The 12030-nt window shown below is 31.8% G+C and overlaps 2 protein-coding genes across 2 annotated transcripts; both read left to right on the plus strand.

The window, feature by feature from the left end:
* The first annotated feature begins 6136 nt into the window (after nucleotides 1–6136).
* LOC125064035 (cuticle protein 19-like) lies at nucleotides 6137–7034 on the plus strand. Its single transcript, XM_047670808.1, has 2 exons — nucleotides 6137–6148; nucleotides 6310–7034. The coding sequence occupies exons 1-2, from the start codon at nucleotides 6137–6139 to the stop codon at nucleotides 7012–7014; spliced, it is 717 nt and encodes a 238-aa protein (XP_047526764.1). The 3' UTR covers nucleotides 7015–7034.
* A 3403-nt stretch (nucleotides 7035–10437) lies between these two features.
* LOC125064377 (cuticle protein 7-like) lies at nucleotides 10438–11197 on the plus strand. The gene is made up of 3 exons (XM_047671365.1): nucleotides 10438–10449; nucleotides 10553–10712; nucleotides 10899–11197. The coding sequence occupies exons 1-3, from the start codon at nucleotides 10438–10440 to the stop codon at nucleotides 11195–11197; spliced, it is 471 nt and encodes a 156-aa protein (XP_047527321.1).
* The last annotated feature ends 833 nt before the right edge of the window (nucleotides 11198–12030 follow it).

Below are 12030 nucleotides of genomic sequence, written 5' to 3' on the forward strand. Positions count from 1 at the left end.
CCTAAATCTCATGTAACCACCTCATGCAAATTCTTGACAAGTATCTTGAGTTACAACAGTACCGTAGTTTTGAGAATCTTAATTGTATTTTTTTTTCATTACTGTCACACTTATATATATTAAAATAAACATAATACGAAAAATAAAATTTGCTTTGTAATTGAATAAATATGTTTCTCTAGTAACTTACTTGGCAGGATTCTGATGATGTTGCCTTACATCCAGCACTTGTAAATTATCAAAAGACTGCGATGAATCATGGTTCAAAGTTGGACTACTCTCTGCGTTTGCGGGTAATATTAATTTATTCTGTAATTTAAACAGATATGTTATTTCAAATCCTATCTAATGATGATTAAGAAGATAATTGTAAGCTAGTTGGCGGGAATGAATGGGCGTAAATCTATATATATATAAAAGAAAGAAGAAGAAATGAAATACCAGTAATTATAACATCTACAAACTTGATATTTGGCAGGTAGGTTCCTTATAGGGTGTAAACATACGCTAAAACGGATCTTACGAAACTCCTCTCCTAACGGGATAAAACGGGGATCGGATGTTTGTATTTTATTAATATCACGCTGGTAAAGCTGCAGTTTCAGCTAGTAAAATTTATAGGAATGACAATGAAATTCAATGATGAAGAATGGAGTAGGTTTTTGAGGTTATTCTATCATGCTGCTACAATAAAAGCTGGTGGATACGAATGTGATAATTAATATATTTCCACATTTTTATACACATAGATAGAGTAGATAAAAGATTTGTACGTTTAACATTCACATGTTCTAGCTATTTTGGTTCAAAAATATATAGATAGATCCATGAAAAAAAAATACTTGCCATTTCCTGGTTACGCATTGCAATATTTTTGTATTCCAAGTTTATTTTATTATGATTAATATTGCCTAATTTTTGCGTATCAATATTGTACCCATCGACAAATTTTCTGTTATAATCGATACCTGTATTATGTACTTGTGGTTCTAAATATCCATTTTTTGTTAAGTTTTGTTTTTTGTTTAATCTAGAAAAAAGTACTCTAGTATATGGGTCATATTTTTGGTCATCGTTTTGGTTTTGACTTAAAGGAGCGTATTGTATATTTCTGTAAGCTTGATTTTTCTTGCTGTTCGGTTTCTCTGTTGAATATATGTGTATATATGAATATTGATATGAAAGCGGTACATCATCTCGGTGGAAGTTGACAGAAGATATCGCGTGGTTTGAAGAATCGCCTGCACAGAACGTAAGCGCTGATATTCCTATTAAAATCTGCAATATAAGTTAATCTTCAGTAGATGCAAAAACATATAATTATACACTATTACTAATCATAGTTCTTAGTTTTTTTATCTCAAAAATGCTAGCAACATATATAAATAAAAAAGAAATCAAATTTTTACTTACACGAAAATACATATTGTCAAAGCTCGATAGGCAGATCAAAAGTGTTGTCGAATACTAATAAACATCACTTATATACACGTACACTAATCACAAAGAGAAATTCGATCTTATATAACAATTATTATGTTAAGTTATGTAGACTAATTGTTCTTTTTGCTTCCGGAGTACGTCCTGTATCAATCAGACCTTTCACCCATTTCCTTCACGATGGCAATAATAGCTGTTAATTACTTCGATGTTTTGATAGCACTCGAATGTGTTTATTTCAAAACCAATGACATCATATACAATACTATATAATGATTCGCTATTGTTGAAACAAAACAACAACAGATGTATTGTTTTAGATAAAGTATGAATGTCATGATGATATCGAATGGTTGTTCGGAAATTAAATTACCTATAATGTTTTATGATATATCATTGAAGCCATAATAAGTTAGGTGGTCAGAGTGTGGGATGGCGTAGTTTTATCTGTATATTCAATGTCAAAGTAAACGAGGTCGTTCTGCGCGTACATAGTTTATTCTTATCTGAATATATTAAATGTATACACATGATATATGTATATACAAAAAATAATGACAGTTAAGGCTTTTGTATAATAAATTATAAGCAAGATTAAAAAAGGGGGACCGTTGTCGGTTGGAATGTAATGTATGTTAACTTTAATTACTGCGTTTCATATCAGATCGTCATGATGACATTATACATTTGAAATAATTTGTAGCTTTGATACTTAATAGATTTATTTATCATGTTAAATTACATTAATATACTTGTATTCAGTTATATGCCTTGTATTGCCCAATAAATTATTATATAGATGATAAGTGGAGTAATTATTCGTTTGTTTTAAGAATTTAATTTGTTTATATATCTGGAAAACAATTTTTTCTGCGTTTGGTTTCGATTCATATATATATATATATAATAATAAATAAATAGATATAGAATAAATTCATTTTTAACTCAATTTATATTCCAAATGCTTGTTGTGATGCACCCGACATTTAAAAAAAGTTTATTTGTTTTTTTTTTTTTAATTTATTGTTTTGATATATATAATAATTACTATTAATTTGACTTTTTTAAACACAATATTTATTATCAAAATTTAGCCAATCACAGTCCAGGCGAAGCTAGACGAAGGCGTCTCTCCCGGTTCGTTTATCTAGGTTATTTTCTTATATTTAAAAATGTCGATTTCAAAGCGTATGTCCACAGTTTAGGCTCATCTTTCAGCACCGGATATCACGGCAGGTAAGATGTGCCAGTTGAAAACTTATGGCATCAAACATAGCAGTGTAAATTGACGAAGTTAAAATGCTATCTCAAATGAATTCATCGTTTGGCTTTTATATTGAGCCCGTAGACTAAGGGTGCTATGGTAGAAACAAAATAGTGGCTTCACGTCGAATATCCCTTTGTTCATTATAAAATCCACTTAGATATCCAACATATCTCCGGAGACTTCATTATTCAAGACCGTGTGTTAATATGGCCCTCAAACATTATTATTCATTTGTAGCCTAGCACCTAGCGAAAATATAATTAATATGACACCGCCATTACTTCTCTGATTTTAGGAATAATATTTGGAGCTTACTCATCAGCAGTACCGAATCATCGCTGCGGGTTTCTAAATAAACATTAAACAGACGACCATTTATGTACCTTTCTCTCGATTCAAAACCAAAAAAGGATAAATAAAAATTAAGCGTGAAAAATATCATGGTACTTCCTGGTAATCAAAACCGCGAGTAGTAAAACCTTCTTTTGAGCTATGTGTCCTACGAGTGTGCTATTAATATCTACTAAGTCATCACGAGTTATTCTTATAATTATTAGAATACATACAAATGGACCCATTATCGACTTAATTAGTCGAAAGAAATGTGTGTACATAATAAATGTTAAATAAAACATTTTAATTGCGTTTTTTTTTTAATATCTAGGTATTAAAAACAATAATAAAATGGCACATGTTAAGCAATTTAGGTGTCAACATAGGTACGCAACTACCTAAGTTTATATCGATAAATAAATCAAACTTTTATCAGCATTCAATCGCTTAATAAATGTTGCGAAAATTAACTTTTACACTTAAATATTTTAATTTAAGGTATCATAATGATATGAAGCGATAAGTTAGTATGTTTTTCTATATGGATTCACGCAATACTTTTAATTTCATTGATATGAAACTTTCATATTATGATTGTTAATAAGTTACATTTAATATTAATAAAAATATAAAAAAATACAAATTTCTTTAAAGGCATATTGTTGAAAACACATATAGCTTAAATTTTTTTTTATGTTATTGGGGGCAAACGAACAGGAGGCTCACCTGATGGGAAGTGATTACCACCGCTCATGGACATCTGCAACACCGGGGGGCTTGCAGGTGCGTCGCCGGCCTTTAAGGAATTTAGACCATTATTTCAAAATGCTATACGTATATATGTATAAGCAGTACACATACGTACAGACGAGAACACTTAACTGCTAAATACTATAAATAATTGCTCATTTTATATAATTATTACAAATCAAATGAACATCATTCTTATACTAGTCATTCTATTCATTAGAAAGTGATTTTGAAATATAAAACAGTATTAAAGTGTTTTTTTTTTTATGAACAAAACCAATTCAATATAAATCATACATTGGTATTAAAATTCTTAACAGGAAAACGTAACAAATATTTTCTATACATTGCATAAATAATTTCGTCTGAATTATGCACATACATACTTAATCGAATGTGTTATATAATATTGTCGGATATATGTAGTTATTGTTACGAAAACTAATCTTTTTTAAATGAGTCGCTTTTTAAGTCGAGACAAGTTGTTGATACGCGAACAATCTTTTGGAGGCCAATGCCTCCGGCAGTTCTACCGTCCATGTTGTAAGAATTGGCGTTTTAAATCGGGATAAAACAATATTTTACTTATAAACTATTAATATATATTATTTCAAACAAGGAATAATATAAATCAATATATTTAACATAAGGATATTTGCTAAAGATTTTTATAAGATTTACTTATTTAGATTGTAAGACACTGGGTCTTTCTTATCTATAATTTGAACAAATATTATTACTATTATAAAAAAAATATATATTTTATTAAGCGATAATAATTGTACCAATAATATCATCTACCTACCTAAAACATAAAAAAATAACAGGCTACAAAAAATACAACTAAAATAAACTACAAATAAAACAGGTGTATCGTGAAAATATTCTAAGAACACATATGAAAATCTAAAAAGCGTATTGGGATTAAATTCTTTTGATAATTATTTGAAATAACATACATTTTTAGTCATTTGTTAATATTTTATTCCTAACTAGAAGATTATCTTATTTCTTAGTTAAAAACATTAAGTTTATTGTTACATTTATTGAATATATTGCTGTTTTACGCCTTTTTTCGTAATTTGTACCACATTTGATATTCGTAGTACGAATAAATTTCAATGTGTAATGCAACATGAAAGATTCGAACCGGCTAAATATGTGGTAGTTATCCGTGACCTTAAAACTTGGTTATAATTCGCTGTACCATAATGCAATATTAAAAAAAAAAATACTTTCTTATCATAATGGTTATTATGATTTATTTTTAATTGTTTCTCAGTAAACTTAAATATTTATTTAAATCCAGCCTTGAATATTAAAACTTCACCTTGTAATTTAACTATTTTTTTTTATATAATTTAACTTATTATTTTACTGTATTAATAAAATGATTACAATAAATCAACTGGGATTAAAATTAAAAATCATAATTGATTTATTATTATGAATATATTATAATAAATATAGATTATATTATTAATATTTACTTTTATAAAATATAAGAATCTATATGCGATTTCGCGTAAATGTTCCGGAGTAAAAAAGACTTAATTCTTTAGTTAAGTTTAAGTTAAATGTGTTCATTTGTTATTACGATATAAAAATATTATCTTTTAAATAAACTTATTTGTTTATTTATTATCAATGTACCTTATACACGTAAAAAAACTTCAATTTATAATGATTAAGATATATAATTTTTTAATTTAATAAGTTATATTTTTCATTCCTACGCCATTGAGAACAAAATATGGTCGAGTCCTTACTTACCGAAGATAAATATTGTAATGTATTTCAGATACACACAAAGATCTATCATATCAATATTGCCATATACGTAAAATAGAATATAAAAAAATAAAGTAATATAATTGTCTATCGATTTAAATATATTACAATTATGAATATTCATCTTGTTCATTCATAAAATTTACGAGCCTTTTACGTTATGAACGTATGACGTGTCTAAAGTCGTAAAACTTTTCATAACATTCTTCTTACTCTGATTATTTGAAAATCGAACATGTCTATTATTAAGATACGTTGATTTTTTGTTTTTTTATACACTTCTATATTCTATCTGTATTATTATTAATAATATTACTCTGTCATTGTATTGTGTAATAATATGCTGCACTTTAACAATAGTTGGTCTTTATTCGATGATAAAATCATATGATTTTAATAAGAAAGTATAAGGAACAAGAGACACGAAATAGTTGAATGAAACCTTAAGTGTCCAGTTTAAGCCCGGTTGACCTTGACATACGCAGAATCAGATCACTATATAAGCGGCCACAAATATGTGAAATGTATCAGTTGTACACATCATACAAAGCAATCATGTTCACCAAAGTAAGTCTCAGTGAAAGATCAAAATAAAACTTAAATCCATGATAATAATCGTGTCATGAATTAAAAACAAAATAAATATATAATGCTTAAATGGTTTCAACATGAAATAAGTTTTTTTTTTAAGCAATCAAGTATAAATATTGAATTTTATGTTTTTATAGGTACTCTCTTTGAGCGCTGTGTTGGCGGTAGCTTCGGCTGGACTCTTGGCTGAGCCTCACTACTCCTCAGCTGCTGCTGTCTCATCACAAAGCATTGTGCGTCACGACCAGCCCCACGCTGTGGCTGCTAAGATCGTGGCTGCCGCTCCTGTAGCCTACCACGCTGCACCCGTTGCATACCACGCTGCACCCGTGGCCTACCAAACTTCCCCCGTTCACTACTCCTCCGCCGCAGCTGTGTCTTCCCAAAGCATCCAGCGCCATGACCAGGCCCATGGAGCTGTTACCCACTACGCTGCTGCACCTGTTGCCCACTACGCCACTGCCCCAGTAGCCCACTACGCTGCTGCACCTGTAGCTCACTACGCTGCTGCACCAGTAGCTCACTACGCTGCTGCCCCCGTTGCTCACTACGCTGCTCCAGTACACAAAATCGTGTCTGCCCACGAGGAGGAATACGCTCACCCTAAATACGACTTCTCATACTCTGTAGCTGACGGACACACCGGTGACAACAAGTCTCAACACGAGAGCCGCGACGGTGACGCCGTGCACGGCGAGTACTCTCTGGTTGAAGCTGACGGCTCTGTGCGTACAGTTCAGTACACCGCTGACGCACACAACGGTTTCAACGCCGTGGTCAGCAACTCCGCACCTTCCCACCACGCTGCGCCCGCTCAGGGACATATTCTAGCCCATCATTAATAATTTTATGTTATATTTAATTATTTATTTATATTTTGTCGTTTGAAAATAATTGTAAATAATAATTCAAAAAATAAAGTTATTTTAAATTCGAATTTACTCTTTGCTCCTGCCAAACTCGCTATTCTTGCGCCAGCGCATATCCTCGCACACCATTGATTTAATCGACTGAATTAATTAATTAGTTATTTAATTATTATTAGAATGTATTTTTAAATACGAGACATAGAATTTTCAACTGACTATTTTGTCTTTTTTAAATACGTTTTTATCCAATTCAAGCCTGTGTAAAAATGCCCAAAAAACTTTTTGTCCTTGGACAAAAAAACCCCGTAAATAGAAGGACTAACTTTGATACCACACCCAGTGATTACCAGTGAAAAATTCCCAAGTTAATCTCTCTTAATATATTTAAAGTTTTATGAATATGCAATAATCTTATTTTAGTAGATTTGATTGAATTATCTATTCATTTTTATATAAAGTAGTGATCTTATAGTCTTTCAATATTATTTAATTTAGTTGTTAATGTTTTGTCCATGCTTTCCTTTAACTGGTTAGTTGGTTCATTGTAGTTTTGTTTTCAGAATAAATAAATAAAAGCCTGCTGTTTTATAATCATGTCGTTGCCTCCTGTTGGTAAACATAATATGTTATTTTATATAAACATAGTGAGGTTACTCAGTATGAATATATATATTTATCATAATACAATCTGTAGTTAATACCAGCTTGAACTTTATATCAACTAATTTAAAGACTAACTTATACATTTGATGAATTAAATTTTTGCAAATAACTCATATCGTGTGCACGGATAAAGAATATTATTGTGAGAGAACCACAAGAATGTACCGGCTTTACTTCACTTTTAATGGCCCGACCCTGGTTTTAAACCAGACAGCAACCTTATAAGTAGTGACTTGTTTTTTTTTACGCAGTTGAAACTTTCAGAAAGGTACTTGGGCGGAAATCCTACCCACTATAACCACTACGTGGCCTTCTTCGACATGGATTGGAGAGGCTTCGGTATCGTGTCGATGTAACGCATCTGTGGCTCCTCTCGTGCAGTGCCCGCTCGTGGCTCGATGAAGGCTCAGTGAGCGAAGGTGATCTCAACCCCCGCATTCCTTGCTAGTGCTTGCGGAAGCACGCGGCAATTCCAGCTGAAGTCTTTCTCAGGGCCGTATGAATTGGGATATGTGAGGCAACCACCTCACGCATACTCGGCCCCAGGGTTACCCTTTTTTTTAAGTCCCGGGCTTCAGGCCTTTGTGAGTGCTGAGACGACACCTTCGTCGTATTCACTCAGTGGGATCGGCTCTTTCCCGTTCCCGCTCCGCCGTCTCTTTCTGGATTATGAGGGTCTCACAGAAGGAGGTCACGGCCTTTCCGGCGTAAATAATATAGGTAGAGATTAAGCCAATGATGAAATTTAAATATTATTTTTTTAATATTAATGTAAAAGTAAAAAAAAAGTATATTTTATCTTGATATTTAATAATCACTTTCTAAAGTCTAGACGGATTCTAATGAAAGATGATTCTTATGATTGGATCACATCTCAGAGATATTTATTTTGAACGAAAAAAATACACTAAGTTCACTCCGATCATATACATAATAATGAATGTATAAAAATGTGACAAATTAGTGACTGTATCTAGGATATTATTCATAATAACTGCTTGAGATCGATGAAAGTAATTAAACTGTACCAGTCTCAGAATTTCTACATTTTTTTTACTAAATAACTAAAGTTCGTAAATATCAACAAAACAAAAAAAAAACGTGCTGAACAATTTTTTCTTTGTCTATTTATGTATAAAATAGTGTTTGCTCCTAGGTGACATTTCAACCATAATAATTTATAATTCGTATACGAATTTGCATGTTTCGAAAATATTTTTATTTCTCTTATTTAACTGACAACACTATAGCTCTTTTTTTTCAAAGACAAAGACAAAAATATTTTCAATCATAGAAGCGTTACACTCGCTTCTCGGTCGTTTACGTGTTGGTAGAGCTTTCTGGAAGCCAACCTGGGTAGGTAGCATTCACTTATCATAGATTCTACCAGCAAGCAGCAATACCTAATATTGTTATGTTACAGTTTGAAGGTTGAATTAGCCAGTGTATCTGCAGGCACAAAGGACCTAACATCTCAGTTCTCAAGGATGATATAAAAACTTTCTTCATAATAGAGAGATTGCATTGATTGCATTGTGATGGTTACAAAAATAAGTTTGTACAATTCAATTCCAATCAGTGGGTGAATTGCTGTTCTCCTAGTTTTTTATATGTCCTGCTTAGAAATCAATGTCAAAGTTTTATTTTTATTTGAGTTTTAAATTTTTTAAGAGGCCAAGTTAAAAATAGCTGATGAAACTTATTATAGAGATTAATGCCCCAGGAAAGATGTATTCGCTTTCGCTGTCAAAACCAGCGGTAGAAACCACTGGTTTGGAAATAAACAGCTCAGACCAGAGAAGGACAGGCTTAAGAAACAGAGAAAAAGGTACTGAATTGACTCACCTGTACTATTTTATCATTGCCATATAGAAGTAATGGATATCTGATAAGCTAGAAATTGAACATTTTATTTATTTAGTTATAAATTAATTAATTCGAATGTTATTATTTTATCCAATATTCAATTCCAATATTTCTGCTTAACATTTTTTTGTAATCGTGCTGGATATTATATTAAATTGGTAGATGGTGTTGTAATTATTTCTCACTTTTTATTTATTTATTTGTATCATTTATAATCGATTGACGGACTAGCAAATGGGCCACCTAATGGTAAGTGGTCACCATCGCGCAAAGTCATTGAGCTTGCAGCAAATATTAACCACTCGCAGATGGTTCACTCACTTCGAAGCCCAAATGACATCTCTTATATCCATAATACATTGGCACTCTTTAAACCAGAATACAACAATAACTACCGAGTAAAAACACTAAGTGATTAGCGCCAGATTTGATTTTGAGTGGGTTGAATTTATCTAGTCCAACCATAAAGTCAATATTTTTAATAACATTGCAATTAAATCTATAATCCTCAAAATAGTTAAATACAATAGTCATATACATGTACTTAATATAATATAAAGGTGAACGAATAAATTAATCTATTAGTAAAAACAAAGAACCACTATAATAATTAACAACATTCTTCTGATATGTGATTATTTAGATAAATTCATATTTGATTTTAGAACTTATCTATTAAATAAATAAGGACGATATTAGTACTTTTTAAGACTAAGGCCTTAAAAGAAAGCACAATCTCATATTAATGTTACAACACTCTTAGTCCAATTTTGGCCAGACGACCTTACTGTGGTCATAATAATATAACTATATAAGGGCCAACAATTAACCACATTGTATCAGTTGTATTTTGGAAAAAAAAGCAATATGTTCTACAAAGTATGTAATTATAGTGATATTAAATTATTATTATTATCTGAATTTTTTAACTTTATGTTTTACATAATGTGCATCATTTAACTAAACGATTTCTCATTTGCAGATTTTCGCCTTGAGCGCTGTGCTATCAGCGGTTACTGCTGGCCTCCTGCCCCAAGCCCACTACTCTTCAGCAACTGCCGTATCCTCGCAGAGCATTGTGCGTCATGATCAGCAGCACGGTGTAGGTTCATCTCCCATTGCCTACCATGCATCTCCCGTAGGCTACCAGGCTTCTCCAGTACACTACTCATCAGCAGCAGCTGTATCTTCACAAAGCATCCAGCGCCATGATCAGACACAAGCTACTGTTGCCCACTACGCTGCTGCACCTATATCTCACTACGCTGCTGCACCTATATCTCACTACGCTGCTGCACCTATATCTCACTACGCTGCTGCACCTGTAGCTCACTATGCTGCTCCCGCACACAGAATCGTATCGGCCCATGAAGAGGAATACGCTCATCCCAAATACGACTTTTCATACTCAGTAGCTGACGGACACACTGGTGACAACAAGTCTCAACACGAGAGCCGCGACGGTGATGCCGTGCACGGCGAGTACTCTCTGGTCGAAGCTGATGGCTCTGTGCGCACGGTTCAATACACCGCTGATGAACACAACGGCTTCAACGCCGTGGTCAGCAACTCCGCACCATCCCACCACGCTGCGCCCGCTCATGGACATATTTTAGCCCATCACTAATAATTTTATACTATATTTAATTATTTATTTGTGTTATGTTGTTTGAAAATAATTGTAAATAATAATTAAAACAAATTATGAAAAAATTAAAATAGTTACGAATTCGAATTTATCTCTTTTATTTCATTAATGAATGAACTAAATATTAAAAAAAAATTAAGACTGTATATGTTTAAATTACTTGTGATTAAAGTCCAATTTAATTTATTTCGAGTAACAATCAATCATAAAAATATTTGAATATAAATTGCTTATGTTAAGTACATAACTTATTAAATAGAAAAATTAGAATATAAATGTTAAAAATTTAATGTGTTTAATTATAGACTTTTTTCAATTAAGAGTAAATTAAAATAACAATCTGGAAATGTACCACTGCTCTAAAACACAAATTAAGCACATCAAATTTCAATGGTGCATTTATGGGTTTAAGTGATCGATTGAAATTCATTTGAAATAAACAATTTCGGCTGATTGAATTATTTATTATTTAATTGAATAAAGTGTGAAATAGTGTCTAAATTATTCAATTTATCACTGATGATATAAATTTCATCAGACTGTGCGGACTGAAGTACGAAATTATGACTGAGTGCATCCGTACCATTGGACAAATAAAGTTATTGATTTAATAGTTGTCAAAAATAATTAAATTATCTGATTCAATCGCATGACACACACGTAGAGTCAGTCATGAATGGTTGAAAAGCGATAGCATTAAAATATTAATTTAAACTATAGGTACTTTGCTTGTTTCATATTTTTCAGAAGCAAATATACATAAGTAACGAATATAAAATAATAATATTATTTCATACCTCGAATGCAAAGCG

The sequence above is a fragment of the Vanessa atalanta genome, chromosome 5 (genome assembly GCF_905147765.1).
Source record: "Vanessa atalanta chromosome 5, ilVanAtal1.2, whole genome shotgun sequence".
NCBI classification, from domain to species: domain Eukaryota; kingdom Metazoa; phylum Arthropoda; class Insecta; order Lepidoptera; family Nymphalidae; genus Vanessa; species Vanessa atalanta.

What these genes read in the sequence shown, in the direction of transcription:
- LOC125064377 (XM_047671365.1), top strand. An exon ending in CTACCATGCATCTCCCGTAG is followed by an intron (nt 10,713 to 10,898) that starts GCTACCAGGCTT and finishes CTGCACCTGTAG; the next exon opens with CTCACTATGCTGCTCCCGCA.